This window comes from Gopherus flavomarginatus, chromosome 3, assembly GCF_025201925.1.
Source record: "Gopherus flavomarginatus isolate rGopFla2 chromosome 3, rGopFla2.mat.asm, whole genome shotgun sequence".
In the NCBI taxonomy this organism is placed as follows: Eukaryota; Metazoa; Chordata; order Testudines; family Testudinidae; genus Gopherus; species Gopherus flavomarginatus.
The window spans coordinates 223,456,895-223,477,132 of record NC_066619.1 but is presented as its reverse complement, the minus strand read 5'-3'; the positions used below and the strand labels follow the sequence as shown (position 1 = coordinate 223,477,132).

The following is a 20,238-nucleotide window of genomic DNA, read 5'->3' as shown; positions in this document are numbered from 1 at the left end:
TCCAAGCGCTGTACGTGGTTTGTGCCCTGCACATAGAACCGAAGCGTGCAGGGACACGCTAGCAGGTTGGTTAAATAACGCATCGCAAAAGCATCTCACACTGGAAACATCCTTAACCTTTCCCAGTGATCATTTATTCCGAGCTATAACTTCACAATCATATGTATTTACATTTGTACACTAGCACTTATTAAGTGAATGTATGCGCCTGTGGATAATTTACTCTTCCCCCGATATAAATATGCAGCCCGCAGGCCGAGTCTCTATAGCACAGAGGGGGGATGTTGGCCATGGGGCAGGCTGAAGGTGCTGGGGTGGGAATGGCCGATCAGGTTGAGATAGTGTCTGTCCAGACCCTGTACTGACGACAGGAAAGTGTTGCGTTGCTGCCCCGGGTTAGGAAGGGGCATGGCTGCGTTGGGAAGGTAAGGGATGGTGGGGCTTCTGGCTGGACCATGCCAGGAAAACGGACCCCCGGATCCCTGCTGAAACATAGACTCATTGGGACTGTGAGCCGGGCGCTCCGGGGCTGGGTGAAGCTGGTAGGAGAAGTCCGGTTCTGGGAGCGATCCCAGAGTGGTGAAGATAGGTTCGGTGACAAAGCGAGCTTTGGACTGCAGGAAAGCCAGGATCCGAGCATATTTGGTGTCTTTGGTCTCCATCCGTTCCACTGTGGTCAGGTAATGGACTAGATTCTTCATGCACTCGTGGTATCCATAGTGAAAATAGTTGGCGAACTCAGCTAGAAGCTCTGCTGGAAAGAAACGGAACAGGATAACGGGTCAGTTCCTGACCTCGCTGCTTTCTGCCCACGGGAGTTTTAAAAATTCCAGGCCACAATGTCTGTCTGAATGTTGGAGATACTGACACCTGCACGTGTAGACACTGAATGTTAACACAGCCCAGTTAAACCAGTACGCGGATTATTTCATTCTCCACCCACCAACTCCTCAGCAGTTCTCGTTGTAGCTAATGTGATTTACACTGTGAATGGGTGGGATGTCCCTGGAGCGCTTGCAGAACCAGCCATGGTTGCAGGAAGATTTTCAAACCCTGTGTGCCAGACGTGCACGGATCACCACGAGCACCAAGACGCTAAGCGTTGTACCTACCTTTGTCTCTGCCGCGGGGGAAATCTGCCGAATGCAAGGCTCGCAGATACTGAACAGTCATTTCCAGGATCTCCGCTTTCTCTAACTTCCCAGAGCTCTGAAACACACAGACAAAACCCTCATGAAACGCCTGAGGGAAACCAGAGCCAGAACTATTCTTGCTGAGTTCACCAAACCCATGGGTCCTAAAGCCAGTCAGGGAGAAAGCACCAGGGAGCATGGCACGCAAGACACTTTCCTTTGCTGACTGTATGAGCCTGGCAGCTACTTCCCAGATACACCTCCCTGACAAGAGTCATTCCAAACCAAAGAAGGTCATTGCAGTCATGCAGGTCATGTTCATCCTTAAACATGCAACTGTGTGTCACGTCCCCCTTGGTAACAACGGCACGCACTTTCCAGCGCTCTAGCCAGCAGCTGGAGCATACCTGCTTTGCCAAAGCCATTGGCACGGTCTTCCCCAATTCATTGAGGCAGCGATTGATCCGATCCCTCCTTCTTTTCTCAATCACTTTGTGAGACACTGGAGTTCTCTATAACACACAATGTGCAGACAGACACATGGAACAAGGCGTCTGAAACACGAGCAGACATCACCCCAAAACGCAAAGAAAAACTCCCCACAGCCTTTGGTTTCTAGTTTTATTCTGAGATATTCACCTTTAAAAAAATGTTACTCTAACGTCAGACATTTGATCTGACCTTCACTAAGCCGCTCGCATATCAATTTCACTCGACTATTATTTTTTTTAAAGAGCTAGGTTAATTTTGGCCCCAGAAGCGAGCGCTCCTCCAGCCCTGTTTGACTGCACGGGGAGGCCCCCACCAAACCTGGTCTCCACAGCAGTGCTCTTGCTGAGGATCAGTCTGAGTGTTAAGTTCTGGTTTTCCAAACCAAACACGAGCCCAGGCTTTTTTTAAAAAGCCTACAAATAAACCGTCGTTCTGTCGCTGCCGGGCAAGCAGGCGGCAGCCCCAGTGCGCAAAGATTAGCTCCAACTTACTTTCCGTTCCTTTAGTTTAGAGGCCATCCTGGGAAGTCACACCACTGGGGAAAGTCTAGCAGAAGGGAACGCCTATGTCTTCTCTAGTCTCAGGTGCACTGCAGCCCCCTAGCCTCCAAAGGGCTGCTTATAAAGCGATCATTTCTGGGGGGAGACTCGGTGTTTTCATGGCCTGCCTGATTCCCTAGGATTAGGGAGAGCAGTTTGGGGAATGTATGCATTAAAGATTAGTTTTAAAGGAGTAAAAAAAATGTGTTTTTTTTTCAGTCAAGGGGACTAGCAGGGGGCAGATCAGCTTTGTTACTCCACGTGGACCTTCAAAGGACACGTGATCGCCCCCAGAATAATATTTGCATGGCAACAGGACTAACGGGAGCAGCAAGCAGAGCGCAGTGGCGCGCTAGCAGCGTGTGAACACAAGCTCTCTTCTTTAGTTCCAAGCGCCTGGTCTCTCACACGATCGCCTGTTTACAAATCCCATGCAGCCCCCCTTCTTCCCCTGTCCAAGCGCTGACTGCATTTTAAAGCCTGTCCAGAGTCATTAAAGTAATTAAGTAAGCCCTTAATAGGCTGTTCCGCCCAGTTCAAGGGAGAGCCCTTGGAGACAGAGTGGCCCCGTTTGTTCTCAGGCTTTTCTCACACGACTTGGTGACACGTCTATCTTTATGAAAGATGGCAGCGAGGGTTTTTGTTTACACCGCTTTATGTGCTGGGACATCCCGGCAGGTGTGGGACTGGGGGCTGGCACACGATCCCCCCTTTTTTCCCCCTCCTCCCCTCTGCAGGCCCAGGGAGGCTCCCGCGAGCCTTTGGCACACGACGGTCCTTTTTGTGTGGTGTGTGTCTGTGTGTAGTTGTTTTACCCCCCTACTCCCCCCTTTGGAGAGGCTCAATTTGTAGCCTATTATCCTATAGGAAAATGTCCCATTGAAATGTATGAATAGTTTCATTGGGCCTAAATTTTAATAATGCGGGTCAAAGAAAAGAGGGGCAAATAAAGAGGAGATCGCAGCTGGTCTGAGAGTGCATTATTCGGTGTCACCTGCAAGAGGAGTCGCCTACAGACCTCCTATTCATTTGCCTAATTTTGGTCAATTTAACAAACTTCAGGAGAAATTATTGTGGCATTGTTCGGGAGGGCAAAGCTTTCTGATCGAATTAACAGCATGTTTTGATCCGGTAAATGTCATTAAAAAGAAAGAAACAATCGCGTTTAAAGGGCTCTGAGTTAAATGCGCCAAGTGGAGACGCCAAAGCGCACAGCTCACAAAGGGAGCAAGTAACTGCCACAGGGAACTTTTGTACACGCACATTGCTGAAGTTTTTACACAAAAAGGCATTATTTCATACTTGAATACGTTTAATCCAACAATTGTCTATTTTCTGCAAACATATTTTCACAGCATTGTTAACTTTTTTTTATGGCCTCTGTTCTGGCAGCCGCGTTTCTCGCCTCGAGAGCGCAGAGGACTCCTTTTCGGGGGCATGGCAGTGTTTGTCCCTGGGGGGGGAGAAAGGGAAGACGGGAGAGTTTGGGGAAGTTGATCTCTCTCTTTTTAAAGGGTTTAAGAAGAAAATATCGAAAACACACAAACAGAAGCCAGAGGAAATTAGCTGAAAGGAGGCTGGGAACCCCTCAGTCTCCAGAGCCTCTGAGCGCGTTTCCATGGCTCTTTCACGGTTCCTTGCCACCGCCCTTGCTTTTTGCATAGGGACTCCCCCCGCCCCCAAGTAGCCCACTTTACACATTTACTAACTAAACAGCAGCTCTGGATTGTGACTGTACCCCGCAGAAGGAAATAAAAACATCACTTTCACTGAGCAGATGTATGTTAGGGGCTGAGCTGTATTTCCAGTGTTTAGTTTTGCCCGTCTTGGAAATATCGCAGTCCCCAGAGAAACATTATAAAGAGGCCACTTACTCCAGTCCTGTCAGCTCCACGATATTTCTTCCAAACATCCACTTCTCTTTTCTTTTTAGTGTGTTGCTACTATTTCTTTGTAATTAAGTGTGGAAAATCTGACCCATCTGATCTTTCGGTACAAGTTACATGGGTAGCACTAACTGTGAATACAGATTCTTGTCCTTGTATCTGAGCGATGGTGACCATCTCCTCTAGTGCAATATAGTCAAACAGACTGAAAGTCCAAGGATCAAACCTGAGTTTCGCATGCGAAGAGTTTAGAACTGTTCAGTATTAAAACGTCGAAGTAATTCTTTAACTGCGTCTTCACAAATGTTTGTATGCCAGGCTAGATTCAAGCTCAGACACTCCAGTGTGATGCTGTTTGCAGTAGATATTCTTTCGGGACGCTTGTAGTATATTCAGTCTCATACAATGGGATTAAAAAAACTAACCGTTATCATCCAAATTAACTAAACTGTGAATAGCAAATGTGAAGTCTTTTTTTTTCTCTTTCTTTTTTCTTCCCTTCGCCAGCGGAGATGGAGTTGATCCTCTTACAGTCTGTGTTAACCACCAGCTGCAGGCACCCGCAAGACAACTTTTTACACCACTAGACTTGTTTATTTTCTTCTTTTCTGCCACAGAATTGTAGTTCTGCAGCTCAGCCCAAGCCAGGCTAGGATGTTGTCCAAGTTCGGTTTGACGGAGAAGGCTGGGGAGGGAGTAGAACAGTGGACTGCAAAGTGGGTATGCCAGGGGCCGAGGTGCGCTGAAAAAGTTATGGCGTATTAACTCAGACGTGTTTGCTTTTTCTTTTCTTTATTTCCAATGTTATATCTCCGATCAGACTAAGAAGAAAACCTTGAGCAGAAGTCATGAGCTGCTTGGGAAATCTCTCTTACACTTTTCAGCGCCCTCCCCAAGAGGAGCATTTCTATTTTAAACTCTCCAAAAGTGACACTTTGATTTTCCTAAGGCAATATTGTGCTTGGTTATCTGACAAGGAGAACTGCATACTCTTCCCCCTAACTCCAGTTTGTCCTGTAGTTGCTTTTGCCTCGTAGCTCATTTGTAATTATTCTCTTACAATATGAGACCATTTTTTATTTTGTTGGTGACGCCTTTAAATACTTGACACACGTTATTTAATCAAAACTCGCATTACACACACAAACAGTACTAACATAGGAGATTTAAAGTTATAAACCCAGAGAAATAGATCATTAAGGCCTTTTTCTCTGTCCTTCATGCCCCCCCCCCAACACACACATACACAAACTCTCATTATATGCATATCACGAAGGGCCCAGTCCTGACGCCAGTGACCAAACGCCCTGTTACTTTCGTGCCAGCAGGATGCTATATCCAGGGATCTAACAGAGCTAAAGCCAAGGAGGGTCACCTATGCACAGCTATTAATGGGCTCGGTCCCTTGGCTTGTGGTCAGGGCTCACACTGAGCGGAACACGAACGCTCCAGTGCTTATGTTCTGTTATTGCAAGCAAAAGAAAGAAGGCGGAAATAACAGTGACCCTGAGTTTGCACAGGCTTCTGGACCCGATCCTGAGCACGGCCAAGTCTCACATGGTCTCTCGGGCCTGCAGGAGCCCAGCCCCTCCTTTCTTCCTGACGTTCCCAGGGGAGTGAGTGTGGAGTTGGCTTCCCCCTGGAGATCCCCACAGCCCCGAAGGGGGCAGCCCTGGGATGGTCTTGTCAGGAGCCCGGGAGCTGTGCCAAAGGCGGCTCGGGACTGGGGGGCGGGGGGTTATTTGGCGGGGCCGGTACTGGATGTCAACAGCAGAAGCCCGTTGGGCGCTTATTCTGCCCTGACCAAAGCCAGGCTCCAGCGCGCTGCGGAGTGTGCACGGGGCTGTGCTCAGAGCTGCTGGGGGCGGGCTGCGAGGGGCAGGCGGAAAACTGTCCAGCGCCGTGTACAGTGGCTGGCTGACACGCCGGAGGGACTGTGCCTGGGCAGCCCCTGGGGGGTTCACACCGCACCAGCTCCTTGTTGCAAACAAAATCGCCCCGCATCACTACGCCACACCGGGCACAGCTGGCCCGCGCGCCCTGAATGGCCCACGTGCAAGGCCCTTCCTGCCAGTTAGAGACAGGGCGGGTCAGTAACATCTTCCACTGGACCCGGGGCTGAAATGGAAACGCCCCAACATGAAGAAAAAGGAAGCAAAACTTAATAGCAGCCAGCTACTTCCTGAGCAAATGCAAGAAACAAAATCTCAGCCCCACAGAGCTCACCCACCAATAACCCTCTGAGCACTGCACACAACTCCAATATGCTGAGCAGAGGGACTTGGGAGAAACTGGGGAACCACTTACTGCATCTCACCTAGGACAGAGGGGACCCCCTCAAACAAGAAATCACCACAGGCTCTCAGCACCGGAAGAAAAAAAAATCAGGAAAGTTACCTGGAAATCAGGTAAGAAATCAGAAGTTGGTGGTCCAATAAAATATATCCCCTCACCCACCTTGTCTGTCTAATATCCTGGACCAACAGGATTGCAACAACGCTGCATATCTCAATAGGCCATTTAAAGAAAGCCTGAGATAATAGGCTCACCTCAGGTGCTTTATTTGAACCCAGGCATGTTTTCAAATGGAGACTTGAACCCTTACCAAAAATGGGGCAACATTTTACTGTGAGAGACTGGATGGAACCACCTTAATAAAGGCTGTTACTTGGGGTCGTCAGCACTGTAGCCTTTTCATAGAGAAGGTCTTCAGCGAGCTTGCTGGGCTCTTTTGTGACCCAGCATGTTGGGTAGTTCCTAAACCACTGAAGTTAGAGTTTGGTAAACACCACAGACATTGTCCCGCTGTATGCGCCTTCCCACTCATCTAGCCTTGACATCTCTGATCCTTCACATAGTCTCCCCATTGATAGCCTTCTCCACCGCAGCCCTTGCATTGCATCAGTGCATCTACTGCATTGAGTTGTCATGGACTTTTACCTCTTATAGGAAAACACAGCTCTCCTCCTTGCCTCTAGCCCTCAGTTTATTTTCTCTTCTGTTTTTAGTTTATTTTTTAATTTTTAACTGTATTCATTCACCAATTTGGGGCTCTAGATTTTAGGTTCATCTTATTTATTTTAGTAGCCCCTTTGATATCATTGGTACTTCTTGCATGAATGAGGTGAACAGGATTTGGCTTTGTGTGGAAGTTGGTGTCCAAGGAAAAGCCATATTGATTATAAAGGAAACTGACAAAACATTAACTACAGCAGTGTTGTAGCAGGGTGCTGCTATACTCTGTGAATGGCCTTGGTAAGCTGTTTAGATTTCTGTTAGCAAAACAAATCTAATGAGGCTAGCTAGTAATGGATTGCAGTATAATGCTGGAAACCCAAGTTCAGTGTCTAATCCCCATCACTCATTACTGTGGCTATCAGGGAATGGAAGGAATGCAGTGGAGGTAACAGATTCAGCCTATAGATGGAATATCTCAATCATCTGACAGAGCCCTTTCTGGGTAGTAAGAAGTAGTGGCCTGAAACGAAATCATTGGAAAGACTAAAGTGCTTCAATTCTTAAGGCCATACTAGGTTCATCTGTGAATGCGTCACACCTTATATGCTAAACAAGATCGGGCATGGTCAGAGACTTTAAGGGAAACATCCCAGGAAATACTACGGCACTACAGGAAATGCTGTTGATGAGCCATTCCCCTGGAGTTCATAATGCTCCGATGCCCCAGCTTGGGACTATGAAGGGGGAAGATGCTGATGTTTGGGTGAGATTTAAAGCTATGTTCCTGATCTGTGTGGGCATCAAATAGCTCACAACACTTTTTTGCAGTAGTGTATGTGTGTGTGTGTGTGTGTATGGGGCGGGATGTTAATCCTGGTGTCCTGGCCAAATCCACTTGGGATAATTACAATCTTCCTACAAAAACTACATCTACACTTTCAGATGGTATGGTATTATTTTTCATTTGCTGTTCTATATACTGTCACACTCCACCCCAGAAGTAGCTGCATTTTAGTATTGGGTGAAATTATCAGTGTAATTTCTATAGTTTATATATCACTTTGTAAAGTAATTTGAGATTCTTTGGGTTCAGAGGCTCTCTGTAAATATAAGGTCTGGGCCTGACAAATCATTGCATATTCTTGTTTTATGCAGGTGTAACTCTAGTGAAAAACTGGAGTAATGCACTGGTGAATTAAGCCCAGTGTTTTCATGATGATGAAACTGGATTTCTTTTTAAGTTGCGAAATAATGCTTAAAATACAAGGTAAATGAATTACTGGTAATTTTCTACTGGCACAGACTCTGAATCAGAAGATTATTTCATGAATGAAGCCTCATCAGTCATTTCACACCTCTTCAACCTCACTGATGATTTAACCACAAATGTTGCTAACTGGAGTCTGTGCATCAGCCACTGCACCATTACTCTGTGGATGATTGTGATGTTGCAGCTGAAGTGGATGATAAAAAAGGGCCGTTGAGATCAGTCCCACTTTCTCGTGGATTTAGTGAAAGATTCAGTGGGTGCACACAATACTTCAGGAGGCATACAAAGAAAAACTACTCAGCTGGACTGCCCCCTCTTCTTGAGCACATTGCCTGTGATCTCATTCTTCCTTTGCTGAACTCTGACTACCTTCTCAGTACTGAGAGTCTTTTCCAGAGGTATCCTTTTATTCAGCCGTCAGTGATACTGTAAAAACTGGCAGGATGCTCACTATAATAGAAAGCCAGAAAAGAAAGCTGGTTGGCTGAACAATATCTTGATAAAACATAGTGGATTCATTCTTCCAGACTTTCTTGTCATTCCTTAAGATGTAATATTTGCTTCTTCTTTTGGCTAGACATAAATCTCAAGGTTGAGGCCATAAAGTAGATTTACTGGACAATGAATTAAAAGTGATGTTATAGTTTTAGACACAGAACTATATTGAGAAAGATCTGCAAGTGATGCAAATTGGTGTAGCTCTATTAAATCAACAGAACGAGGCTGATTTACACCAACAGGAGAGTTGGTGCAAATTTTTTATCTGACTACTATATACAGAGACTAAAGCCCTAAGCAAGATGCTCTGGGTAAGTGTGGCTAAAGGATGTACTCACAAAAGCCATACAGAGACACTAAAATACTGGTCACAATTTTATTTTCAGCCAAATCTCTATCTGGATGAGCTGGTACCACTCTTTTACAAAATAATGATGGAAGGACACCCACACATAAAGTCCCACTGAAACGAATTATTTAATTCCATATAAATCCTCTCATCCCCAACCAAACCAAAACAGGCTTTTATTATGTTTGGACTGCTGATCAAACTAGTCAATGTGTCAAAGACATTGGGCATACAGTGGTGCTTTCCTAGTGTGCTTTTCAGTTCTAGTAATATTTGAAAAAGAAGAATCTATTACAATATTCAGCATTATCCATCATTTGAGCACAGTGCAAAAGCTCTGGTCTTTATCTGAGTTGCTAGATAGTATTGGCATACTCTTCAACATACTGTACATACAGATTGATATTAATCTTGTAGGTTCATACGTTCTCCTTAGAGACCTCTTAGGGGTGCAAAGGCAGGACTTAGTGATAGAGTGACTAAGAAATACATACAATATACAGATCAGTTTATGGAATGTTGTGTCTTATTGTTCAGAACCAAATGCATTCCCTAATTTTGATGTGCTGCCATCATAATAGCTAGCTATGGAAAAAAAGCATTTGATGGGAGGCAGTAGAAATCCTCTCTCAAACCTTCATGTGATTTGGATCATACAGTTTGTAATTGTTAACTCCCCTTCAAAGATCTGAATATTGGCACTACAAACACCAGATTTGGACTGCTGTCTCTACCTGAAGAGGCAACGTGCATGTAAAACCTCTGACCAATTTCTGGTTCTGGGGGGATTAGAAGTTAAAAAGTAAAATAGAATATTTCTGGAACCAGATGAGGACAAATTCCAGCAATACACCCCAAATCATGCCCAGTTAGCGCATGCCCAGATACAGTCTGCTCTGCCCATGGCAAGATAAATCTTGTTGTTTCTGGCAAGAAAGACACAGATCAGGTCAGTACAGCATGCAGTGATGAGTTGTTTCCAGATACTTTCTTCGGCAGTAATGTGCTCACTACTGTGGATGCTGTCTTGTTGAATTTGGGCCAAGCTAGCCACCCATGCCCCATTCTCTCCTGGTGCTCACATTGAATGCTACATTATGTGAGCTGAGAGATGCAATAGATAAATAGATACTGAACTCCTTTATGATACAGTGGGGTATCTACTTAATGCCCAAATCATTTGGGTGCTGAATCTTCTCTCTTTGTACCCTTCCCCATTCTTACCTACCTGGGCAGACCCAGGGAGCATTTAACCCTCTCTATTTAATTTGAAAAATAAAAGAGGACTCCATGATATTGTAAAACATGTTTTGGAACATGTAAAATACTGGAACATATCAGGATTATGTTGTTCATATGTATGTTTTGAATGTACAAAATACTAATGTTCAACATGAAACAGAAGCATCCTACGTTAGCTATTGAAAGCTAAAGAATCTGCGTTCAGATGTCAATCCTTTTATCTAGACTATCATTCTTGCTAAACTTCTTTTAAATAAAGACTGTGCATCCAGCAATTTACATTTTGGGGTCACAGAGGAGGTATACAAATAACAGCCCAAACCCAAGGTCCTTCCTCAATAAAACTATATTTTAAGTCTTCAGGCATTCAGATAGCTAGTGACTGAGATGGTATACATGACTTGATGCATAGACAGATTTCAGTGTGAGCTTTGCCTGAATAAAGACCACAGGATTTGGCTCTGTACAGAGGCATACATATCCAGCACTGACAAGGAGGGAGTTAATGAAGCCTTTAGAGCCAATTAACCCCAACTTGCTACACCTGTAGTAGATGTCAGCTGTGGAGAGGGGGCATTAAAAAGAGATGGCCTAGCACAGTTTAGGTTTACTAGGAAGAAGAGCAGAGGGCTTTCATTCTCTCTCTAGTGTAGTTAATGTCTGAGCCAGCTCACTGTCTAGGTGAGCACTGATAGAGGGAGGGACTGAACAAAGGAGTGCTGTCAGACAACAGGGCCTAAGCAGAAGGGCAGGATCCTGCTGAAGACTCATTGGATGACACTGTTTTGAGTTCTTAGCTTTTTTTAATGTGGGGTCTGGAAGGGGTGGGTCTCAAGCGTGCCATAGGCAGAGACCTAAAGCACAACTGCATTGTACCCTCCAAGAGGTGGTGACTGTTAGAGACCTGTTACAAGGTAAGTAGTGCCATATTGGGTCACAAGGAGGAATCATGCAAGTGGGCCTTGTCACAGGTTCAAAAACTACAGGGGCACTATTTACAATCATGCATATAACGACTATGCCTATAATTTTACATCTTCTGGAAGACGTCTACTTAAGGCTGAGGCTGGTGCCCAGTAGGACTTAAGACTTTTTCCACAATTCATTTTCCACAGAAAAGCAACGAATAAGGAAAATGCTCATACCACCTAACTTGATTTGGGTCAGTGGGCTACACAAATAAATAATAATACAGTGTAGTACTGCAATATTGCATTTCAGTCAAGGTCTATGGTCCCATTGTGCTATGCACTGCACAAATGCAGAATAAAACTGTGCCCTGGGCCACTGCCAGCATTTTAAGCAAAGAAGCAGTACTAATAGTTTTAGCATTTCTTATATTTCATGTGGCCTAATAATGCATGATGAGATTCTGCAGTTTCTTCTATAACTTCAAGCAATAACATAAATACTGCAGTTAAACTATTTACATGTAGAAGCAAAATATTAAAGATTTTAACAATGTTCACTGTACCAGGGTTTAGTGCTGCCACAATTAATTCCCAGAGTGGTTTGGCATGTTGGAAATACATTTACCAGTTCTATTTTTGTAAAAGGTAATGGACTGGATTCAGCTTGTTTACACCATAGAAACCTGATGTAATTCCACTGAACTCAAGGCCTGTACACCAATATAAAGTCAGAGTATGTGACAGGAAAGCAGCCCTCTGTTGTAGTGCAATTTACTTAGTAGTGCACTGTAATTTCACCTATAAAAACTACACTTCAGTGGATTCCTTTATACTAATGTGTACTGCATAAACCAAATGAAATTCAGTAGGAACTGTGCCCCAAATTTCAGCTGCATTTAGGTCCTGAATTTCTATTGATGTCAATGGAGTTAAGTGCCCTAATACCTCTGAGGATCTTTGCATAGGTGTCTATCTCCATTTGAAAACTTCAGCCATAAAATGTATCTAACTGAAGTGGAGAAGGGAACCTTAAAAGGATTAATCAGTGTCATCAGACTGGTAATGAGCTGGGTTAATGTGAATAGGTGCCCTAGAACTTGATGGGCCAAATGTAAACCTTTGAGCCAAATCCAACTGTGCTGTAACTTCAGAGGCAAATAGGCCAAACACTGCTCTCAGTTACACTGGGTTCTGTGGCCTGGAGTACCCTGCAAAACTTTCAGAAAAGTTTCACCATTGCCGATAGCAGTTCTGTTCCACGGGTGTTAGCGATGTTGGGAGTCCTAGCAAGGATAGATGGGCTGCCACCAGCATGTTAAGCATTGTCATGGTACTTAGAAATACAGAAAAAGGAGCAATAATAATAAAATATTTTCCTCCAGTCCCTCTCTGCAAGCATAATAGAGGGTGCAGGTATAGGATAGGGAGATCACTGTCTATGAGTACTAATATGAGGATCAAATGTGCTCTTCAATCTAGCAGAGAAATATAACACAATCCAATGCCTGAAAGGTGAAACTAGACAAATTCAGACTGAAAATAAAGTGTAAACTTTTAACAGAGAGAGTAATTAACTATTGGAACAATTTACCAAGGGCTGTGGTGGATTCTCCATCACTGACACTTTTAAAATAAAGGTTGGATGTGTTTTCTAAAAGATCTGCTCTAGGGATTTTTTTGTGTGGAAACTGTGGCTTGTGGTATACAGGAGGCCAGACTAGATGATCACAGTGGTCCCTTCTAGACTTGGAATCTATGAATCTATACATGTTGTGCTAATGGCTGGCTTTTGGCAGGTTTATCTACTGCCAGTCTATAGCAGGGACTGACACACTCTCAAGGCTCTGATTGGGTTGGTGAGAATATCTGATAGTTCAGGATGTGTCAATGGGTCATCACCCTTACTCCCTCACATGTTCTTAGAGTCAGAGGGTGGCTTCTGCTCCAGCAGGGGCTCCATATACTACTGTCTCTGGCATCTTCTAGGCCAGGGACTGCAGCCCACCTAACCTCCATTTGTCACTGCTCGGTTGGGGGCCCTCCTGTCTGCTCTTCTTCCCATGAAGATTGAGCCTTCCTTGTTGCCTGGGGCAAGCAGTCAGCATATGCCCCCTAATGTAAACAGTCAAATCCAATGATGACCTCAAGTTATGACCCCAGAAGCTGGGAATGGGTGGCAGGGGATGGATCACTTGGTGATTACCTGTTATGTTAATTGCCTCTGGGGCACCTGGTATTGACCACCATTGGAAGACAGGATTTTGGGCAAGATGGACCTTTGGTCTTACCCTGTATGGCCATTCTTATGTAAGTTAACCAATGTCTTCTCTATTTAGGAAAGGGAGGAGAGAGCCATTTGAAAATACAAGAAAGCTTTTGCTATGATTCATACGTCACCTCTGCTTAGGGGAGCTGAGCTACTAGGAGCTGGGAGAGCAGATGTTATGAAAGTGAAAGGCTGGTAACTGACCTTGTGCTGTTAGCAGAATTCCAGTTCCTAGTTGCTTGGTGGAGCTGCCAGACTCTTTATTGTTCACCCAAAAGCATCTTGCTCCAGGGAGGTTTGGTTTTACCTTCTCAAACCAAGCTCTGTCTTTTATTCAAAGATCACTTTGTGGTCATATTGGGGCTTGGACCAGCCCTTTGCTCCGGATAGGCCAAGGAGGGTGCTATAGACTGCACATGAGGAATTCATAGACTTTTTTTCAGACTGACCTTCACAAGCGTGATAATAAACTGAACACGCTGACTTCAAACAAAGGCATCTGTCATATGAGCAAAGCTTTTGAGGCAAGCCATCTCCTTCAATGGAGAGAAATGGCAAAATCTGGAGAGATGAGGCATACGGGGAAGCAGGGGTAATCAGATCCCCCCCCTCCCACACACAGACACACACACATATACAGAGAAAAGGGTTCGTTTAAAGGAGTGGGTGAAAGTTCCTGGTATTGCTGACCCACAGTCTGGCATCAGCATTTATAATGTACAAACACGCTGACTATTCAACAGCAGAATAAGGTGCTTGATCCATGCACAACTATTCACCATTAGAAAATAGTATGTTTCTCTCGTTTCTCATCTGAAGTTCATAAAAGTCTGTTTAATGTAAAGAATTATTAACTCTTGTCAGAAAATAACTGAGGGAGCATTTTTCTTGCACAATTTTCCAGTTCACTTTGCCAATACAGAAAAAGGTAGGTCAGTGCTTTCCTTTGCCTCTGACTGTGTGCATAACTTGGGGGCAAAACACTTAAGCTCTCTGTCTTATCTGTAAAATGGAGATTTTTCTATCAGTTAGGAAAAGGGGTAAATTACTGCACAAATGCTAAATATTTTAAACTTTATTACGAACAGGCAGAAAAATTGTATGGAGACAAGCAGTTATTGGTCTTGTCAAAAATCTCTCCCATTAAAGATATTTGGAAAAATTTTTTTAGACATATCTAGGTAAAACACTGAAAAGAATGAGCATTTCACCTGAATATATAAAATCCTTGCCTTGTCTATGATGAGCTTATATTGTATTTTGAAAAAATCTAGGTAGATCAGGAGTTGGCTGCTGCCATCTAGTGATGAAATATGTTAACACGATTTTCTAAATTCAGTGCCTTGCATGGGGACAGGTTTCAGAGTGGTAGCCGTGTTAGTCTGTATCAGCAAAAACAATGAGGAGTCCTTGTGGCACCTTAGAGACTAATGAATTTATTTGGGCATAAGCTTTCATGGGCTAGAACTAGTCTCTAAGGTGCCACAAGGACTCCTCGTTGTTGTTTTTTTGACGATTTTCTAACTAATTTTTTAAAACAAAGTTGCTAGAGATGAGCTGGGTGCATAACCATGATTATAAAATACTGGACCAGAGCCTCAGGGTAAATCACCATGGCTGCAGAACTCTGTCTTGATAGCTCTCTAAGACAATTGTATCCAAACGTATCAGCTTATGATAAATTTGTATGATCACCTGTTGGACATCTTTTTCCAAGAGCTTTCTCACAAATGACTCCTGACCAGTTCAGCTCTAAAGTTATCTATATAATCCTATTACTGTCCTCTTATAAACAAAAGCACTACATTCTATTTCAATAAAAAATCATGCTCCCATTTAAAAAACTATGTTGAGACATCATACTCTAGGAGTGAGGGCAAACAGTTGAGAAACAGAAGAATATTTAGAATCACTGAATAGAACCCAGATTCTCTTCCTTTTGCTCTTGCCACTAATCTTTGGTTTCTACTGGGAATTAAAAAATAGGGAGCTGGCTTTCTCATTTGAGTTAGTGATTCAAGACACTTGCACACTGGTGGTGAGGGATCAGCTTGGCCTACATAAACATGATGTGTGACCCTTCAGCTGGCCAAGTAAAATGAGGTCCTACACTCAACTTGCTAGTGTTTGTTTGAAATCTGTGGCAAAACTCCCATTGACTCTAATGATGTTACAAGTCTACACAACCAGATCAACAGGGAGCTAGGCATAAGTAGATCATATATAGAGGGTAAACTACAAGATGTGAGGTTGATGCCCTTACCATGAGAGCTGGAGAGGATCGGATAACTTGTTTTTTTAACCATAAGCCCAAAATCTGAGAAATGTATGATGACCTTCAGGGAATGTTTGTTTCCCCAAGGAGTAATTAGTGGCTCTGGAGGAAGTGCAAATTTTTGTTCCCCGATTTCAGTCATTTCATTTGTGTTTGCAATGTACAGCCTGTATCGAAGTTTGCATCTAGGACAGAGATCTTTTTAATGTAGCTGACCAGTTTATCAACTTTACCAAACTCGCATCTCCACAGCTCATTGACAAGAGAAATTATATGTGCATTGTGTGTAATATGGACAGCATTTGGCATTAGACCTTGGAAAACAGATTTGAGATTTCATCATGTAAGTTGCATTGTCGCTTATGAAAGCAGATCCTTTGTCACTGTATTTTGAAATGGTTTTAATTATTGCTTGAGAAACTGTAGTGTAGTTAACAGCATCCAAGTAAATACAGTTGGCAAGCACTGTTAGCTTTTGTGTCTGCATATCTTCGGCCTTGTTAGAAATAAAATCGAACAGAAAATGCAGTACATAGTTGTCTTGGTCATCAGTGAACTCATCAGAAATAATTCCAAAAGACTCGCATGAGTTAATCAGACCTCATCTGCTCAATGTGTAGCAAAAACATTTGTAAGGTAGTCCTGCTGTAGTGTTTTCGCACTTGGTAAGAAACCAGCATTTTGTAGTTTCCATTGAATGAATTTGTACAGCTTTGGGTGATCAAGTTTTTCTAGCAGTATATTAACACTTACAAATGCATCCCCAACTTCCATTGTAGCTAAATGATGGGTCTCAGAGCTCTGTCATCTTCTTAAAAAGACATTAAATCATGCTTTTGTGTTTTTTACCTTTTTTGTTTCCTAGTAATGCGTTCTCTGCGGCCCTCTTTCTGCCTTGATAGCTTTTCAAATCTAAGTGGTGCTGAACCATTGCCTCCCATGTATGATCCAATGAAACACTGCATCTTGTACAAAATGGTTTGTCACTATTGACATGTAGAATTTGGCTTCCAAATTCTTTCATATGATCTGCCGATGTAATGATAGTGTAGAATGGCAGTCGAGTGTGCATTTGGCCATCTGAAAGGAAGGTGGCAGTGTTTATGGACTAGGTTGGAAACTGCAGGAAAAAAAACTTGCCTAAGCTGCATGTTGTATTTAATATTTGTGAGAGCAAGGAAGAATGAGAATGAGTGTTCAGTGCTTGAGTCACCAGCAAGGTGTCCACTAGAAAATGAAAACAGCAGGGCAGTGATACCTGTTCTTACTTTGAGTTTGAGACCTCAAAATGTGCCACTGTACATCAAGCTGCTATCCTTAGAGGGTGGTGGGTGGCTTGTGAGAAGTATGGTTTCCTTTATCGGTGTTTTTTCTGGGTATCAAGCATTTCAGATTCTTCATGAATGAGTTTGTAATGGCTTAACAGGTTTATTATTCAATACCAAGAAACAAACCTTTAACATCAATGAAGCACAGCTTTAAGGTGAAACAGTACAGTGGAGAGCAGAACACAACAATGGGGCGGGGGGTCCAACTCACAAGTGAGTCGATGTCTTGCCTCTTTCTCCTTTTCTTCTGCCTTCCAGTGTTGAGTGTTGTAGCTCAAAGTTATCAAGGGCATTAGCTTTGGCCAGGGAAAGGAATGATATTTCTGAAGCAGTGGTGCAGCAGGCAACATATGTTGGTGTTCCCAGTACCCTGTATTATCCCAGGACAGCAGAACATGGTTGGGTCGTGGTTGAGGGCACTAGATTGCCTGTGTGCCTGCTAGCAGCATGCACTGCAGTAGAGCATTTTGCTTCTGCATTACGTCTCCCTCTGATCTCAAATGCAATCTCCAGCTCTCCTTTTTCACTTGGGGGTGGGGAGAAAGGGTCTGCAGTGAGCTCTCTGAACATCTCCTCCTGAGTTCTCTATTACTTCCCCTTCAAGTTAGCCAGCTGCTCACTGTTGATAAAACAGGGGATAGGGCGGGGGGGACCTTAAATGGTAAGTGCATGAAGAGAGCTGTACTGGGGTTTTTGACTGTGCAGTATATGCTTTTGGGGTTTATGATTGTGTCTTGGAGACTGTGGGATGTTCAGAATTATGTTCCCAGATGTCTTAGCAGTTTTTCTGTGTTTGGAGATGCTTAAACGGTGTCAAAGGGATTAACGGGGGCAAGTTGGATAGCCCCTTAGGCTATCTTGACTCCTGATGTTACACTGAGGTGAGTGAGTAGGAGATGGAGAATTGCCTTATTCAGAAAGGCAAAGGGCAGACCAGCAATATACACTGTGAAATTAGTAACCAAGATGGTTTCTGCCTACCCCACCCCACCCCACCCCACCTCACCCAGAAGTTCTGAAGGAGTGGAAGGGGATTACAAGGTATGCCAAGGAAAATTACAGTGTGTCTATCCCACAGAATGTCCAGAACAAAATCCAGCAATTTCTCAATCTGAGAGTCTGCTTTATTTTCTCTGTAGACGTGCTGAAAGCACACACACAAAGTTTCTGCACCGATTGGCTGAAGCCTTAACTTCTCCTAGTCTTTCTCTATGTAAGCCTGTGAAAAGCAAATTAAGAGCTGTTTACCTGAGGGATAGTGTAGCAGTACATCTTTTCCTGTATAAATGCCTGTTAGAGGGCACATCTACCTCAGCAGTAGTCTTAATACTTCTACCGGCATGCAATGTCTATGGCTGCCTCATGTAAACTGATAATACAAGCCAAACTTTTTTCCTGTAACAACTGTCTCAATAAACTGCTAAGTTTTGCACAGCTGACTGTTTCATTATTCATATATGTTGTGGGAAGGTAGGGAAGATGGGTAAAGGTTCTGGCTGCACCCTCTGCCAGCTGCCATTTTGAGCTGATGAATGGAGCTCGTGGGGAGGTGCAGGTGTTCGCTGGGCAAAACGGATGTGGGTAGGGAAAAGGAGGATAAGTAAATGGATATGTGCCCTCTGTGGCATGGGGTTGTAAACAGTTGATGGTCAGGACTTTAGCACGAGTTAGAATCCCATTGACTGTCTGGTCCAGCTGCCATTTTGAAACTATGGGGGCAAACAAAGAGAGGTAAGCGCTGAAGACTTAGAAAGGCTCCTAGTTCACATCCATCAAAAACAGCTGTGGCTGTGTGGCACCCAGAACAGAAGTTAGCTCAGAAATAAATATATAATATAATATAATATAATTAGTCCCAGGCTGCGTTTCTGGCTGAGAATCAGGCTTGCTTCCTACATGGCTGCCCTTAGAGTCCCAAAGAGGTCCTGTCTTTCCCCGGAGAGCTCTTCACTCCCTTCCTCATGTCCCTCCCCCAATGGCTCTTGCTGCTTGTGCTTTGGTGGGATAAAGGGCAGTAGTGGTGTAACTGCTTAATATCCTGTCCAGCTGTGCAAAAAATGGACAGGTTGTTTCTATGGCCAGACTGTTCCCTGGCATCCCTGGTTTAAGGCAAGTCCTCCTGAGTTGGTTGCTCTTTATCCAGCCCCAGTTGCTGTCCCTGTTGTGACCCCTCTCAGGGGATGTCTACACTATGAAATTAGGTTGATTTTGTAGAAGTCAATTTTTAGAAATCTATTTTATACAGTCGATTGTGTATGTCCACATTAAGCGCATTAAGTCGGTGGAGTGCGTCCTCAATACTGTGGCTAGCATCGACTTATGGAGCGGTGCACTGTGAGTAGCTATCCCACAGTTCCGCAGTTTCCACCACCCATTGGAATTCTGGGTTAAGCTCCCAATGCCTGATGGGGCAAAAACATTGTCACGGGTAGTTTTGGGCACGTGTTGTCAGCCTCCTCTCCCTTTGTGAAAGCAACGGCAGACAGTTGTTTTGCGTCTTTATTCCGTGCAGACGCCATACCTCAGGAAGCATGCAGCCCACTCAGATCAGCTCACCAACACCACCACTGTTGTGTCCTAGGTGCTGCTGGCAGCAGATGGTGCAGTAGGTCTGCAAACCATCATCATACACTGCTTCCCCTGCGACTCTGCTCTGCTGCTGTTGCCTTGATAGTGAATTTCTTCTTGTCTGTCATGGGCTCCTGTGTATGTGTGTTCTTCCTCAGGAAATGTGTGTGGTACTAACCATCGTCCTCCACTGCTTCTGCTGCAACTCTGCTCTCCTGCTCACATGCAGATGCCATACCATGACAAGCATGGAGCCCGCTCAGCTGACCGCTCCTGTTGTGAACGTTGTAAACACTTTGCACATTATCCTGTCGTATGTGCAAAACCTGCAAAAGCAGGTGAGGAGGCGATGACAGTGCGATCACGATAGTGATGAGGACATGGACACAGACTTCTCTCAAAGCACAGGTCCCGGCAATTTGGACATCATGCTGGTAATGGGGCAGGTTCATGCTGTGGAACGCTGATTCTGGGCCCGGGAAACAGGCAGAGACTGGTGGGACCGTGTAGTGTTGATGATTCC

General features: G+C 44.2%; 1 protein-coding gene across 1 annotated transcript; it reads right to left on the bottom strand.

The window, feature by feature from the left end:
- Positions 1–263: 263 nt before the first annotated feature.
- Positions 264–2,143, bottom strand: HELT (helt bHLH transcription factor). Its single transcript, XM_050945501.1, has 4 exons — positions 2,117–2,143; positions 1,541–1,645; positions 1,113–1,209; positions 264–754 (listed from the first exon to the last, which is right to left on the bottom strand). Exons 1-4 carry the CDS (start codon positions 2,141–2,143, stop codon positions 264–266), a joined length of 720 nt encoding a protein of 239 aa, XP_050801458.1.
- Positions 2,144–20,238: the final 18,095 nt, after the last annotated feature.